The following is an 18,603-nucleotide window of genomic DNA, read 5'->3' on the forward strand; positions in this document are numbered from 1 at the left end:
GTCCAGCCGCGCGACCGGATTAGCAGCCTCGAAACAATCGGGCTCGTAGCGGCGGATGTTGCTTTAACGCGTGACGTTGTCACGCAAATATAATCTAGAACACGAATGCTAGATACATATATTCGCTAAACACATCAATCGACCCTGTTAGAGCCCCTACAAAGGAGAAAGATCCTTAATTGAAATAATAATATACACATGCATACGTGTCAAGATTAAGAAAAGAGATTATGTAGAATCTTAATGACTTTAGATTTTAATGCAATATTTATAGCTGATTATTTTACAATTTTAGCATTTTGTAATTATAGTAAAAAAATCCTATATTCTCTATTATTGCATAGAATTATTTATTTATTTATTTGTATTGTACAAGTAAATGTTTTTATGAGTTTTAGAAAAATATGTGGAGAGAGAGAAGAAAATTATATAAATCCAAGAAACGCATTAGAGGAATTATTTAAACTCCGTTATTGAAGATAAGAATTTTATTTATTTCATATTTCGCAATTGCTTTTCACGTTTGATAAATGACGATGAAACGCAATACGTTTGGTTTCGCTCAATAGCATACAGTATCCCAATGTAATCTAGAGAGCCGACAAATGACGGACATGTAACACGAATCTTGCATGTGCCATCAATAACTGACGAATAACCTAAATAGAAACATCCTGAATAACGTGGAATGTATAACATGCCGCTGCTAAATTAGAACTGAAGTCGACGAAAAGTTGTTGTGGAATGTTGCGAATTTATTCCGTCACAAACAATATTTGTTGTTATAAAAAATAGCAACCAATGTCACGTAAAAGTGTATAATTGAATTAGTTTTTTTCAAAGGATCAAAATAGAGATTTCCGATGCTGAATAGAAATTTGAATCATTCTAAAATATTAATAATGTGTATCTTTCTCTTTCTCTCTTCTTGTCGGTTCAATTAGTTTTAAAATTTAATGGCATTTTATTTTTTTCGTGCAATTTTTCTCGTTGAAAAAAAATCAATTCATCAATAATGCTCGAAGAAAATCTCATCACTCGTGTTCTACAATCAATATATATTTTTACAAAGATGGAACAATTTCATAACAAGTTCCTTTTCCCCTTTTTCTCTCTATGTATTTGTATGTCTTTTCTTCCCCGAGGTTTTCCCCATTTTCCGTGACCTCTTTTATTTATCTCGTGTCCACATTCTTATCCAAGAAACGATTTTCTCCGCCCCGCTCAAATGGCACTGCAGTTTCCATAAGAACCTCAATGGTGCTACTCTCGGAGTGATCCTATCCTCATTTAACCTCCTTTTGTTCCTCGGTATTAGCGATTTCTTTTTGACTGTTGAACGCTCTATTACGTCCGTTTTGCCCCCCCCGCAAGAACTTTATAAGCAATCCAACGGTTTGATTGCCTTGCCGACAAGTAAATCTTGCGGGAATGAAATTGCGATATATCACTATATTGAATTATTATATAATAGTTTAAAAAATTTACAATAATTTCTAATATGTGGCATTTCCATCGTGTCTAAGTTTGTCTCACCTTTGTTACGTTTTTTCATTCACATATGATAGATCTTTGATTGAAGAATCAATCAAATTAGGTTCACATTTTGTCTCATTATTATATTATTGTACATATTTAGAATACATTTTTTATCATATTTAAAATGATAAATTGTGCCAGTGTATGTGAGTCTCTTCTACGTGTTTCAACGCTTCATATGTCGTATTAGAGGATGACTGTTCCAGTTTCAGTGATCTTGGATTATAACGTCAGAAGCGAGGAAAAATTCATATACATTAGTCTCGCGATTTCGCACATTCGTACAAATAATTTTTCGCGAACAAAATTGCGTTAAATCTAACATATAAAACATTTAAAAAATATCAGATCATGTAAACATTGAAAATGTATCAGAAATTTTGTTGTAGAATAGATCACTCAGATATGCAGTTGTTAAAACGCTACGCAAATCTAGAAAAATATGAATTTTTCTATTCGATATATGAGCATGTAAATTCAGCAGAATTTCAGAAGCTTGTTTTATCGCAATAAAGGGATTTTATTTCAAGAAAGTAATTTATACAAGTTGCGTAAAAGTCATTTGTCTGAATTTCCTCGAGTCTGACATCATAATTCATTATTAAATATTTGCTTTATAGCAAATATTTTTGTCTCTGCAGAAGAATTAAGAAAATTCATAATAAATTATGATGTCAGACTCGAGGAAATTCAGACAAATGATTTTTACGCAACTTATATATAAATTACTTTTTTGAAATAAAATCCTTTTTTATTGCGATAAAACAAGCTTCTGAAATTCTGCTGTATAATATTTACATGCTCATATATCAAGTAGAAAAATTTATATTTTTCTAGATTTACGTAGTGTTTTAACTGAATATGATTCCGTTCCATTAAAAAAACATTAACGTGAACATAAATAGATAAGATAAATAAAACGAGAAAGAAGCAGATTTTAATATCATCTATGATATTGTATTTAAAAAATAGAAGTTTAGAATTTGCAGAATCGTCTCTCTCTCTCTCTCTCTCTCTCTCTCTCTCTCTCTCTCTCCTGTCATTTTTTTCAATTCACTTTTTCATAAAACAGGACTTTAGGAAAGAATTTTAATTTGACTGCAAATATGTCGCCTCTGCCCGTGAAAGGGAAAAGACGCAACCTTTCTGTCAGGAAGGTTTTATCGCGCGTGGGTGTCATCGTGCCCGATATTTATCAAAATATCCGGCTAAAGAGCATCACAAAAGTCTGTTATATTCGCAGATCATGACATGACACACTTTCACACGTGGCATTGTAACGTATCGCGCGAAAATCCCGGCGAATACGAAACCCCTCGTATTCGAAGCTCCCGGCTTTGGATTTCAACTCGTTCCCGCATATCTGCCTAGCAGAACGGAAGAAGTCACGTATGCCAGACACGCCGCCGCGATTCTTGGATCGAGTCCCGCATTCGCGCGCAGGGCAATGCCAGAGATAGCAAATCTACAACTCTCGGGTCCCGCTATGCGAGAGCACTGAGATTGATGAAGTGTAAACCGTGGCGCCGGTAAAAAGTATCGATTGTACGAAATGTACGAAAGAACGGAATTCGCGATACGGGCGGGCTTCTCTCAAATCGGAAGATTCGATTTTTCGAAACCGAGATAAACCGTGTTCCAACAGTCGTCATAATATGTCCCGTAATGTCAGTAATTAAACATTCAAAATTAAACAAGATTCTGTTATCCCTCGACATTTTAATTTTCCGCGCATATTTATAAAAATCCTCCATATTCGATAAATGCGTTTATTATCTAAAAAAGTACGAGGATCTATAAAAGTCAATATATAAAATTCAAGCTCCAAAATTTTAATCAAGTCAACATAAAAAAATTACTTGCACGATAATTGAAAGATTAAAGATCGCTTGTGTATTTGAGAGGGGACTGTCAGACGATGGCACGACCGCGCAAGTTCCCACCGCAAATTTTTCCGCAACGAACATACCGTATTTCAGCGAGATCCCGAGATAATCCAACCGACCTGGGGAGAACCGTCGTCGTCGTCCTCGCATAAATCCGTTCCGATGTAGGGTTGCGGGGGCGCGCGGGAAGGAAGCCGAAACCGCGGCCGTGCGGCGGGCGAAAAGTTGGTCAATATCGACGTGTGTAGATTCACCCCGGTCGCGCGGTTGTCGACATCAGCGTGAGTCAACGAGTTTTCTTTGTCCCCCGTCGTCTCGTCGAAAATCGAAGTGTTTGCGTTTCGTTCTGAAATTCTCTGGCGATGTCGGGCGGACGAGACAGAGACAGAACCAGGGGATGGAGAGCGAGAGAACTCGACGGGGAGACAGAAAGCATGAATGAAGGAAACGGTCTCTCGTAAAACGGAAATGCAAGAGGCGAGAGAAAGAGAGAGAGAGAGAGAGAGAGAGAGAGAGAGAGAGAGAGAGAGAGAGAAAGGGAAGAGGAAGAAAAGAGAGGATATTTCCGTTATTTTATCGGGGCGAGGCTTTCCTCGAGTACGCCGAGCTGTTTGGTCTCCCGACCAACTTTTAGAGCTTTCGCAATTTTACTAGCGCTATTGCCTGTTCCTTTCTCACTTTTTGAGCGTTGACGGCGCGATCGAATGACGAGACTTCGTAAACCGACGTAAATTTGATTTTATCCGCGCGAGTCCGCAAGTTGCTCTCTTTGTCGAGAGAGGAGGATGCATTATTTTCACGCCACATTTAACGCTAAATATTTCCGTCTCTGTCTTTTATTTCTCTTTGGAAAAAAATGCGATATTGTTTTCGGAGAATAAAACCCGATAACCTAATTTATTATTAAAAATATGTATTGAAAATATGAACAGAAATGTTCTAAATTTTTTATATCGATATTGAGAGAGAAGAATATGATATTTAAATAACAAATTTTACCTATTTTTGATGAAAACGGAACAAATGCAAGGTCAATGATGCGTAATAAACAGTGACAAGGAAAAATTTGATGACGATGATCTATTCAGAATAATTATAGAAAAAATGTTTACATTACGAAAAATCCATAAACCTAAATCTTTATGCTCGAAATTCAATTATAAAATAATTTATATAATCAAGTAATTAATAAAATTCATAAGTTGGAAGCAAAGTTATATCCTTTATTGTTTAATGAAAAAAAAAATAATTTAACTTTTCTAAATCGCTAAACAAGAGTGCTCCTCCGAATTACTTTCTTCTCTAACTATACCAGATACTAACAAGAAACCAGGAACTTATTACAGAGATTATCTGGCTTAAGGGAGGTTATTACCCGTCTGCAATGACCACAGGAAGGTTAGCATCAGTGAATTTAAGAAATATTGTTTTCCGCCTGAAATAATTCGCACGTTGAGGAACTTTGTTGCGGTTAAGCTCGCAATTTATCTACAATAGTAGGAGATGAAACGTTGCAGAAGATCGGCACGTTCTTCAGATCTATTGCTTTAACGAAAAATGCAATTTCTCGTTTATGAACGGTTGAGTCAAACCTTGATATCAAACCCTGATTATTATGTCCTCTAACATACGAAGAATCATAAACACACATTCACTCTTAAATTTTAAAGATCGTTAAAAATGATGAGCTTTTTATTGGAGCCACGCAATAAAGAAAATGATGAAAAATTAAATTTAAATATGTATGTATAACTGCAATTATTATGTCTCTTCTTAATTAAGGTAATTCTTAAGTAAGTTTGTATAAGTGCGATTATAATATCTCTTAATTAAGAGAATTCTTAAGTAAGTTTTTCAATGATACATATGTAATTGTATCACTCAAAATATTATTAGTATAATTACATTCTTACTGAAATTATATAATTATCGATAAGTATCATTTAAATAATAGAACACTCGTAACTGTATTAAATATAAATATGCATTTAAGTGATTATTTTGTATTATAATTATTGCTGCATTCAAATATGTATCTCTCTCATATAAGTCGTGGTTTATTATATAATGATTCAATAATATCATGCTCTGATTTTCATTTTTCATCCAGATTGAACTGATTTCTACAGAAGCAAAAACAAATGAAACAAAACTCGCAATTAATATTTTATAAAATAATCTTACAGCAAGAAAAATATTGAAAATATGAAAAATCTGTTTCTTATAATTAGGTATAAATAGTTTTCGATATGATTTAATAAATGCACTTATAGCAATCTTATAGTAATCTGTAAAAAATTGAATCCTAGTTAAATCTATCACAGTTTGGATGAAAATAGTATAAGAGATATAGATACAAAATATAAATGTGCAAACAAAAACATGAGATCGTATTATGATAAAATAATTATTTCTCTTCGTCTTCTATCTTACTAAATGCCAGACAAAGGGACGGCATTTGCTCGACCGAGTGGCACTAATTATCAAAGGATTCGGACGATTCCTGTTCGAGGATTCCTTTGAGTCGAGTCCCATTTTAACCGAATCATTTCGGCTTAGTTCCGACCGCAAATGCCGATCGATGCGACCGTCACTGAGGATATAATTTCCATTTGGATACCTTGCAGCTTTTGTTACAAACTCGCGCGGGTCGCTTTCTTGTCACGCGCCAGGTAAAGTTTTTGATGTCTCTTGCGCGCGATATGTTCCCAAAACGCTTGTTGTTCCGTTGAATTACCCGTTTCGCCTCCTTCCCCATCCCTTATGTTTTTTCCGCTTGTAAACATAAAGCTTATAAACTTTAATGTTATTTAATAATTCATGAAGAAATTTTAAGATGTTACATTCGTTGTTAAACATTATCTAAACGCACTAATAAATAAATGTGATCAAAAAATTAACGATAGTAATCGTTTCTCGAAAAATTTATTCAAAATTTACGAACAGAAGCTGATATAAAATAATGATTTCTTTCAGAAAATGTATTGTACGAAGAATTAAAAACTATAATCAAGTTGATTTTGAAAAAAAGTTAATATTCCGATGATATCAATCATTAAAAAATATTTTATGTGAAAAATAAAGTAAAATTTAACAGAGCCATTTTTATAAAGTACACTTGCTTGTTCTAGCCGGAAAACTGATTCTCCAGAGAAATTTTGTGCTCCGACGAGCGTAAAGAGAACAAGTTCCTAAACGTATTTACATCGGGAATATAAAATTTTATGTTGTAATACATAAAGTTTGTAGATTAAAAAATAATGTGTAAAATATTCAGAAATTTTTATTTTTCAACAGAAAAACAATATAATATTTTCATATACATTGTTCTCTTCATCAATTGTTTATTTTAATTGTGATTGCGTATAATATAAATTGTTCGGTTAATTTTATGTATATTTGATTCGATATAAACACAATTGGCATTCATTAAAAATGTAATTGAATAATAAATAATAATTAGAAAGGAGAAATTAAATAAAATTAAATAATTAATGATAAAATAGTAATTATTAATAAATGTAAATACATAATTGAATATATTTAGCAAGGCTTCAGTCATATCAGTTTCCAATTTACAAGACTATCAAGCATGTCGCAAATCGTTTTCCGTTAGAAATGAAATCCGTTACATCCGTAATCTAATATAAACATAACTCTACCGTAAAACTTGATAGCATTGTGCGATCGTAAACTCGTTTCAACATTATCGTTAATTATCATATATTTACACCGTGCCCCTTGCAAATGCTGGAAAGTTGTTTAGCGAATCTTGATGCCAACGTGTTGCAGCGAACTGCTCTACTATTATTAAACTACTAATGTTGGAACACATTAGGCAGCGAATGAGAACGTTGAAGATATAAGTGGGTAATCATATCGTGTCGTCCAACGAAAAGAGAGAAAGGAAGCCGTCAAATGTGAAAAAAGTCAGCTCATCTCTCGTAAACTCGTGAAGAGAAAGAACACTTTAATATTATATAACGCCGATACGCGGTATAAAGGCGGATCAAAGTGATACTTAAATATAAATATGCGAAAAGTAGTCGATAAACATTATGAAACTTGAATATATACATTTGTACTTATCTTCTATATTATTTCAATTTTTATTCATATTTTATTCATATTTTATTCGTTATCATCAAACCACATCAAATTATTTTCATATATCGCGCGAAATTTTCTTCGAAAGAGTCAATTTTTCAATAATATGTCAATTATTTTAAAGCAAATTTGATGTTCTACTTTTAATTGAAATAAAAATGACGAAAAAATAAACACATTCCATTAAAACATAAATGTATGCGTATTGATAGAAATATATCCTGCACGCATTTTATGATAAACACATATTTCATCGCTCAAAAGAGAGAATATAAGCCAAAATAGAATTTATCATTGTAGGAATAAACAATCCCGCAAATAAACATCCCTTTTTGTAAGAAATGCAAATAGACAAACAACCCGAAGACAGCTTTTTATAACTTGTTTATGCAGATTAAAGCGTTACTTTAACGTCGGCGGAATTTTCACAGGAGCTTATTAAAACTTTTGTCTTTCTTGTGCTTATCCTGAAGAAACACATTACGCGATTAATCCGCACTTGGCCAAATTATGAAAAGAACCTCTTATGTTAATAAGAGCATTATTGCTCGACGCGAATCTCTAGTTACACAAAAGATTCTTTGGAGACTACGCATGTATCATCAATTTTATCTTTCTGCTGATAAAGACAAACACTGACAAAAGAACCTCTTTCTCCATAATTCGTCTACGTAAATTTTATGTAATGCAAAAATTTCGCGATAAGAGTCCTTTTAAAAGCATATTTTTAATTTAATCGTTCATTATGACAAAAATTACTCTTGATTTACTACTTTTATTGCTTTATATAAAATTCTCTTATGCTACATCATTGCTGAACAAGTTTGTTAATTATTTTTTCTCGAAATTTAATAGCTTTTACTAAGATATGTAATATTAAAAATGTGCAATGCGTAATATTCTTTGAAATTGATATTTTTAAAGAAATATCAAATCCCCCAGAAAATCTATTCTTTGAATCAAGATATCTTGTATATAAAACGAGAAATATACTTGTCCTCTCGTTAGAATTTTACATAAAAGGGTTGATCTCTCTTATTCCTAGATTTCATTAAAGAGATAAGGGAAACCACAATGCAATGCATGCATGTTGTAATATTCTAATATTTATTTTACCGTTTATTTCTCAGCCGTGTAAATAAACGTTGATTATATACCACGCGAAAAATTAAACTACAACGACAACGTGAACCAAGAATAAACTAAAAGTTTCACATTCGAAATAATATTGCTCCAATTTTGCGTGCCTGGCTTGACAATTTACGAAAGCTTGTTGCACTAAGCGAGATATGAAACTGATATCTTGCATAAAAAGTATTGTACTTGCACAAAGTAAATCCGCAAGCAAATCTTAATGTCACGTTAAACATAGTATACTATTAAATAAGATTTATATATCAAAGATGCGTATCTCGAACCAACACATTTTACGTGAAACTAACTTGAACAGACGTAAACTAGTTTCTGGTAAATACGATTACTGCATTAAAAATATTCATGCGATTATATTTCACAGCATATATAATAACATTAGATCTTGTTATCGTGCTTCATCTTCTCGCCTTGATATAATTATTATTTTCTTTTTGTGGAAATATATATATATATATATGTATTCGCGCACGAGTTTATCGCTTATCTATACTTCTGGACAAAATTAACGCATAATTTTTTTTCACTTTTTCTTTAAAAGATGATATTTAAATTTTAACGAAAAATTTTAAAGAAAAAGTGAAAAAAAATTATGCATTAATTTTGTCCAGGAGTATATATAATGTGAGAAACAATATATTAACTTAGCTATGCTTTAAAACAATAACGTTATTTAACAGCATATTTAAATTGCTTTAAGGATAGCATTATTTTGCTCCTCTAATAATGTTCAAAATTTTTGAATTTTTCCCTCGATTTATTATTATCGTATTATATATTTGTAAATTATACATACGACATATCGTGGAAATCTTTAGCAGAATTTATTTTCATGACAAAGGCGATATGATAGAAAAAATACATACTAAGATATATGTATCTTTTAATAGAGTTTCTAGAAACTTTGTCTTCTTACAATTTATAAATGTGTGCTTCAGTTGTATTCTCGTATTCTTTTTACTCATTTTAATCACACATTTAATAGTAATTTTTAAAAATCTTAATGTAAATATTGAAAGATATTAAATAAACATTTGTCAATTAGTTTAATTTAAATTTAAAATACTTAATCAATTTAAATTTAAAATATTTGAATAAAAATCTAAATATAATATAATAAAATCTAAATTAATATATAATACAATGTAAATTACAAATACATTCCAATTATATCAACAAAGAAAATATGTGTAAAGAAATTATGCAACATAGAAAGACAACAAAAAGATAACAAATGTCAGTATTACGATTAGCATACATCTTTGTTCTTATTTTTTTTATATTCTTACATTTGAAATAAACACTCCTTTACACAGCTAATTGATGCATCAACTAATTAACATAGAATAATTTACCGATCTATTAATGACTTGATTAATGTTGCTATTATTCATTGAAAATAATTTTATGCAATGTCCTAAATAAAATTTCGAGGCACGAATACACGAAGCAACGTTAAATAAATCGTCTTTTTGGTTGTACAAAGAATGCTATATGCAACGATGAAACTTCAGCGTGAAAATTCGCATGTTGTCGCAGGGAACCAGCTCCCTGTACCTCGCTTCCGCAAAAACAATTAACTTTGCAACGCTTCCTTGAAGCCTTTGTAACCACTTAACTACGTGAGAGCATGGGTGTTTCCCTTGACATGGAATTATTTCACGTCTTAATATAATTCGCGCAACATGGCGTATTTACAGGCGCCTTTTCAATCGCATTAAATCATTTGATTACATTGCTGGAACTTAATTCGTGGAAATTTCAATTTTCAAAGTTATACCTGTGTAATTAATTCAAATAAAATTACGCTCCATTATAAAATAACAAGATAGTTTTGAGATATATCTAAAAATGTACGTAAAATTATTATAAAATTATTTGTCAAATAAACATTAGAATTTAAATTATTTAAATATTTAAATTATTTAAATTATTATAAAATTATTTGTCAAATAAACATTAGAATTTAAGCATATTAATCGAAAAAAAGAGGAGAAAGGTATCCGTAGACGTACGTAAATAGATAGATATGTATAACAGACATATTGTACAACAGGCTTCATTGAAATACATGAACTGTGTCAAAATTCATTAACCTTAATTCAACGTCGGAAGGAACAAAGATTCAAATTCGAAACTCAGAACATTTCCCCAGTTGCTTAATTAATGAAATTAATGCCTGCTCGCGCATATCTCGCGAAATCTATCTCGTTTTCAGACAACCTAATTTCGCACAAAGCCGTCAAAAATCTCCTGTTTTCCATGTATTGTATTTATAAGTAAATATCAAATGAACGACATCGATTAATGCGGATACTCGCACGAGATTATGGGAAAAAATTCTGTTAAAAAAAATCCCTTATTTTTCCATGGCAAAAGTTCGTCTCGATAAGATGGCGAGACCATTGGATTCCGAGAAATATTCGAGGAAATCTTGATTCATCGCGCAGCTGCTCGAAAAAGCACCGAATTGGGTTAGATAGACAAAGGCAGCCTTGTCGTTGATTCTCCTCGTCTGGGCCGCTCCGAGGAAGAACGAAGGGAGCGGAGGGAGTCTCGCAGCTATCTCGATAAAAGGAAGGAAAACGCTGAATGTGATGAACGACGTCCCGTACCTTTCATGAAATTCGCTTTGGCGGATACGAACGAGTTGCATAGCCCGCGTTTGCCTTCGTGATCGCGAAACGTTATTCCCGTTTGTTCCCTTAAATACGCGCGCGCGATTATGGTAATGCATACCGGTTTATGCTGCTGGAACACGTATTCTAGAAATTGCGGATCGTAGGCGATTCTAATTAAAGATTCCAAATGCAAGTGGCCTTAAGTGTCAAAGCTAAAAAATTGAATCGGTTTATTGAAAGATTATCGGTTAAATAAAAGACTATTATGAAGGATTTTTTCATATAATTCAAAAGAAATACTGTTTTAATAGCTTTAACTGCAATTAAAAATTAATATTTATTATAAAAATAATATTTTCTTCAAGAAATCTACATGAAATTTATATAATCTGTAAAAAAGAGATTTAAGATAATTTAGGGATATTTATGTGTATGTTTTAATATAAAAATAATAATTTTGAATTAAATAATTAATTTTTAATATTCTACAAATTGAAATATTGTAGATATAAATTCGCCTATAATTTTGCACATACTCAATTTTATAATAAAAATACATATTTTAAGATTTAAACATTACTAAATTTTGCAAAAGTGTCAAGAGATCCCTCACGTGTCGTAAAGTGTCTTTAAACTATCTTTACTTGCAATGTAGTAAAATAAAGGTGAAGACAATCACTGAAAAAAATTAAAAACCATTATTCAATATTTATTCAAAAGCCACAAGACATATCAAAACGACTATCAAGGGAGAAATTACTATACAGACTGGAGTAATATTGTATAAAATTGAAAGAGAGTAATTGCGTTCTACAACCACAGAGAATTCTCACAAAGAACTTGAGATACTGTTTCCACAGTGCAGCTTTGCCGGGAATTATCCAACTTCGTCTTTCGCCAAGTATTGCTAATCGAGCGCGCGCGAATCTCCGAGTTTACAGGAAGGGAGTGAGGAAAGGGGAGAATATAGGGGGAAGGAGACGCTAAATTATCAATGCCTCTGGAAGTAATTACACGCATTCCCCCGGCAAGACGCGATGAAAGGACCGGTGCCCGCTAACAATACTCATTGCGAATACTGCGTTTCCAAGTCACGCGGAGTCGCCGAAATCCCATTTTATGGGCGCAACACGGGAAGGCAATTCGGCGGGGGCGAACACTCGATTACGCAAACTTGGACATGCGAGGGGAGAGGAGCAGGAGGGAGAGGGGGGGGAAACGCGGAGGCGGGCGACAATAGGCGTCTCGCGCAAACATCTGTGCGCGCGATTCCACTTCCGATATTCGCGACCGAACAAGCCTACTTGCGCATTTCCGGTGTACACGGAACTTCCACTGCCCGGTTCATTCGTACGCGCGCGCGCGCGCGCAAGGAAATTTATCGCCGCTGCGTTGATTTCGTGTTGCACGCCTCGCGGGAAAAGCTCTCCCGAAACGAACTGGATAAGGCAGCGAGGAGAACGATAAGGGACGGCGAAAATTATATACGGGGAATTGTTCTCTCGCTCGTATATATACCTTTGCCGTATTTTCGCGCGGAAAGAAACACAATATGATGAATCGAATACGATACGATAGATGAAAAATCACCACGTTCCCGGAATACAATTATTTATTATTATTACGACGAATACGCAAGTTGCTAACGACTTCTTGTTTAATGCTCCTTGAATTATTAAGTAGCGCTGATTGCTGTCTATTATGCAGATTTAGGCAAGAGATGTTAATCTTTCAACTATCATGGAAATGAGCGATATATTACAATTTCCGCCATTAATTCCCATTTGAATAATTTTCATTTTCGTCCCACATTACGGTGATATAATAAATTATAGTAATACGTAATTTTATTTCGATACGTGTGGGAGATCATAAAATCAAATAAATATTAATTACGTTAATAACATTATGTCGGATTACATATATTAACGCGCACCACGTGTTGCATTAGCACGTAATAGCGTAATCCGTTTTATCCGCATTTCGTTAGTTGGCAAAATCCAAAATTAATGCTATGTGGTAGTCGCAATTTAACTAATTCTATATTGGCTCAATAAAGCGTAGAATCGTTAATGGTTTAGAACGATATAGGCACGTACATTGAATTATTTTCTGTGGCTTTATCAATAAAACCCCCATCTACTTCGTTAAATGCCTCGACCATATAAAACTATACTATCTATATTAAAGAAACACGACATTGCGAAACGTGCCGCGCTTAAACGATCTTTTTAGACAATTTGTCACGTGCATTATACGTACATATAATACATAGATGCGCGATATTAAATTTGTATCGGTACGCTGTGATCCACTGCACGCTGATTTCATTTCCTACAAATGAAATATCGCCCAAGTGTTTTAGAAGGAAAATACAATATCTAGAATTCCTTTCGGTTTAATCTATAATTCACAAGAAACATTTGTCTTGCCAACTTAGTCCCATGAAAATCATTTCAAGGGACGTATAACGTTTACTTAAACCGCCTCTCGACTCTCGATTAACAATAATAAATATAATGTATAATCTGTAAAATATAAGAGGAATATATGAAACTTGTGTATTGCTCTTCTTTTCATAAAAATGGATAGGTACACATGTGTAGCCGCGAGAAGAGTCGAAGAGAAATTTTTATGCCGCTGTTGAACGACACATTTTCCCCGTATCTCTGTTTCATCTGCAATTTCTCTCTCCTCTTTGTATTATTTCGCGTTCAGCGGAGAAGAAAAAGGAACGAATGCCAGAGGCGTGGAATGTGAAACCGGAATAATTAATTGAATAAGAAAAAAATGTACTATTGTAAACGTATTGTTTCATACATTAAGCGTTGCATTTATAAATAAAAGCATACGCATATAATATGGATAATAGCACGCGAGAAGCAGCTCGCTTGATTTTGTTATATATAATTATTCCATTATTGCAACACAATAATGTAACTGGGGTTATTATATATTTAGGTTATATACTTAGGTTATTATATATTTATGTGTGTTATTGTGCAATATAAATAAATTATTTAGATATACAAATTCATACTCTACATCTTTGCTTGTAATTAAATAAGCTGAGTATAATTAAACGTAATCTTGAAATATTCTAGGCACGCAAAAAGAGATGTAAAAAATTTTACACGATTTTTCGTGATGTTATGCGGATTTAAAATTTATGCGGATCGAAAATAACAGTCTATTTTCCGTAATTTTTTTCAGTATTATTACAAGATTATTTCTTTTGTATAGGCGAACACAAAGAGAAAATATTACAATAAAAATTACAATATAATTTTTGCAAATGTGGAACGTACTAACATATAAGAAAAATCACAATATTTTTATTCAGTAATGTTATATACCTATTATATTTTACAAAGGATCATTGTAATTATATTTAACGCACAAAGAAATATATAAATGTTAACAAATAATAGAACAAATGTATATAATTTACAGTTTTTATAATAATAAATATATTAATATGTCGTGTTTGCTTTACGTCAGCTTTACAATAAATGTTGTAAAAGGAAATGTATTTTTCATGTAATTTGAACTGCAAAATTTTCTCTATACAGTGAAAAGCATTTACACGACGGAAATGCCTGACAGAAAATACAGCATTTTGTTGTAGCACAGTTGAGCTTAATGTAAATGAAAAAAGAAGCTTAATTTAATATTCTCAGAAAAATCCGTTCGCATAAAAACCCTCTTGGCATGTTGAACAATAACATTATTCATCAATTTATTCAGTCTATTATTATACCGTTACATTATTGCGTGGTAAATGCAAACAGTGCTCGAAAGATTAACGTGGCAATCGTGATTTTATGCACGTACGACGGAAGAGATGCAAAAAAACTATATTTCATTTAAAAAATGAATATTGATACAATATAATTCTTTTAAAACCGTGAAGCATGAAATAAATAACTACAGACAGACTATTAATTATCGGTAATAATATCGGCATGATTTAATTACACAAAAAAAGGAAATTAATGAAAATTATATTCCACTAAAAAAATGAGAAAAATTAATCCTATATAATATAACCCTTTTAAAAGCATAAGGCATGAAACTACGTACGTACTAACCATCAATAATGTCGACGCAGTTTAATTACACAGCAAGCAAGAGATAAACCTCGCTGAGACAAAATCAACAACAGTGTAGACCGGACGTTAACAAGGAGCGTCATATAAAGCGACATGTCAGCTTCCGGCTATTATTACCGTACGATTACGGCTTCAAGCGCGTGCAATAATGACACACAATTAAGCACAATTCGTTGTCGCACCATTGAAAGGAAGATATGTCAATGTGTATATTGGAATACCTTTTGTTAACGTGTCCACAAAATTACACTCATACATATAAATGCAGTAATTATTATGCAATTGAAAACTATACAATATAAACACGATCATTATATTCCCCATTTACCAATGTTAGTACAATAACATCTTATTTCACGCGCGTTTTATAATATATTTACACTTGCGAATAAATATTATCAATCGCTTATATACAAAATATCATGCAAAAATGCAATTTATTAAAAAAAAATACCTTCAAATATTAAATAATAGAATTAAATTATACACAATATCTCGCGATTTTTTAATGCGAACATCAGCAATTGTCTTCAAAAGTATAGATAATCGATATTCTTCGATTTAATTCGGTTAATCGGATTTGGTTTATAGAATTTTAGTTTGCATTATCAAAGATAATAATACGAATTTTATAGTGACTCGTTACATGAATGAAACTAAGTAGCCAACTGATATTTCTGACATGTATTAATGAAATTTACATAGTCGAATTATTTTTCTATGCTTTCAAAAATGTAAGTTTCAATTTTTGTTCTGCTCATATATCAATCATTATAAATACGGTCGGCTACAAAAATATCTTCTTATGAAACGACGAGATAACTTTAATAAATTTTTAATTTCGCGTGATTCGTTTTGAAACAAAGATAATAATTTGTCGTCCGAAAAATAAAATTTTAAACTGTCGCACGAAGATCTATTTCACTCAGTTATTTAACTCACCAGCGTATTATCCATTTCTTGGTGACACGTACATGATTCTCGTTACGTCAGCGAAATGCGTTGGGTATTCGAAAAAAAAATTCGTTAAACAAAACTCAATTAACCATTCTCTCACACTTTTGTAGAAAAATTTTCCATTTTTCTAGAACCGAGAGGAACACTGGAACGTCCCGTCCGTGTTTTCCCTTATTCAGTTATTACAATTCCGCGAGAATATTTTCGCGAAGCGTACTCGCGGACGCGTCGAGAATATTCTTTTCCACATCCATATTTCTTGCTCGGTCGCATCTCCAACTTCTGAGAATATTTTTATATCCGCTAATGTTATTGTCGCTCTCTTTTGCATACCGGTCGCGAGGAAGGCTCGTCGCAGGAGTTATAATGCTAAATATTCCGTCGGCTTCGCGATCGTTAAAAAGTCGTAAAACATCATTAAGCGGATTCTCATCGTTTTTTCAACTTCATCCATCGTGATGACCCTTGAGAGAAAGGATCCCCGCGCGAAGTGGCTGCCCTCGAAATCTTCTTTATAGCGAAGTAATTTAGTCGGCGTTTTCTGCTCTATTAAGATCTAGAGCTCACCGGAGACTTATCGAAGACGGGACGCTTCCAGGCAAATCTATATGGATGCGTATAGTTAGCTAAACTGCGTGAATAGTCTGATCCTGGCGTCGTAATGCCATGATTGATCGTGAATAAAGTCACGTTGTGTTTGAATAAAGTTTCTATTCGAAGCAACATGACTCTTGCAATGAACCGACGTAGACGAGCATCGTCAAGCGAACTTAACGATGCGAACGGAAATTAAACTGCTGCATCTCCAACTCCTTCATGAGGATCAACGCTTTCTTTATTTGCATGAAGAATACAAATAAAAAAGTAGTAGGAAAAATTCAAAAAGCGCCATCCAATCGAAGAGAAATTTCTGAATTGCTTAAATTCAAGAAATATGAGACTATATATATGTTGAAAAATTTTATCATTAAATTTTATCATAATTTTATCATAATAATTTATCATTAAAAATTTGAAACATACTCGCCATGCTAATTTACTATACTATACTATTATATTATTATATTACTTTTATTTTATTATTATATTACTTTTATTTTATTATTATTTTATTATATTTTATTATTATATATTTTATTATTACATTTTATTATTATATTTTATTATTATATTTATTATTATACTATACTATACGAGAATGTAAACGCTTTTGCCTAAAGGTACGGTAAATAAATAATCCGCTAAATTTGCAGAGTGTAATGAGATGTCGAAATACGAATAAATACGCTAATTTATTTGTACAACTTTAATTAACAGAAAAAATTTTTAACGGATTTCTTACGATTCAGCAGTACCCACGATCGACCGCATTTGGAGTACGTTTTGTTCGATTGCGTAATTAAAATTTAACACTCATCGAGTTCATTGATACTGCCAATTAGTAGAAAATTAATAGGGTGTGAAACGTTCTATATTAATTAACGTTTCGTCTTTGTATATGTGCATGTAAATATACACACAATGTTTTATATAACAATACATATATATACGGCATGCTAAACTTTCCTCTTATCCTTGTAAAAGTGAATTGCATTCGTTGCAAATAAGTTTTTCACAAGCTATACATCAAACAGTTTCGTTTCAATACTGTCGTCCGATATTTACCCTGATAGCTACCAAACTATTCTACCTTTTCAAGTTCCGCTTCATAGAAATGTAGTCGTATGGTATTCTTTTTTACGGCGATGCGTGGAGAAAGGCAGCGATACGAACAACATATACGTATGAGTTTGGAAAAAGATTCCTTTGTGACTGAATGCATACGTTGATCTAAAAAAGGAATTGCTAAATATATTTAGCTTTATATAATATTCATAAAAAAATAAACAAAAACTGTGCTATTAATTCAATTTCTTTTGCAAATCTCTTTTGATACATCTTGGTCGATATTTTTTAAATTATTATTCTTTATATTAAAATATTTTATTAATGTCTTAATGCGAAATCTTGTTTCTATTTGATAAACGGGAAGAATATTTTAATAAAAAGCGTTTTGTCAATTTTTTAAAATTTATTTTGTTATTTATTCTTTACGGAATTTTATTATAAATCTTTACGCTGAAATATAAAGATAATCTTAAAAATCGCGTGTAATAAAGTGGCTAATAAAATGTTAGTGTTTGAATAAGTTGTAAATATAAAATTGTGAAAATTTTATCCCGCTATTTC

At 32.3% G+C, this 18,603-nt stretch overlaps 1 protein-coding gene across 13 annotated transcripts in view; it reads right to left on the reverse strand.

Annotated features, from left to right (window-relative positions):
- The window catches only part of LOC145975155 (alkaline phosphatase), a 196,406-nt gene that overhangs the window by 121,418 nt on the left and 56,385 nt on the right, over positions 1–18,603 (reverse strand). The window contains exon 1 of one of the 13 annotated variants that reach the window (XM_083105424.1): positions 16,360–16,428. The exons of the other annotated variants lie outside the window; for them this stretch is intronic. Within the exon in view, the coding sequence (XP_082961550.1) occupies positions 16,360–16,374 (15 nt within the window). The 5' untranslated portion in view covers positions 16,375–16,428. Of the gene's footprint in view, positions 1–16,359; positions 16,429–18,603 lie in introns of those variants that run through there. 13 annotated transcript variants of the gene reach the window in all.

The sequence above is a fragment of the Camponotus vicinus genome, unplaced genomic scaffold (genome assembly GCF_025532165.1).
Source record: "Camponotus vicinus isolate PSW18456_S1 unplaced genomic scaffold, iyCamVici1.0 SCAF_7, whole genome shotgun sequence".
Classification (NCBI taxonomy): Eukaryota; Metazoa; Arthropoda; class Insecta; order Hymenoptera; family Formicidae; genus Camponotus; species Camponotus vicinus.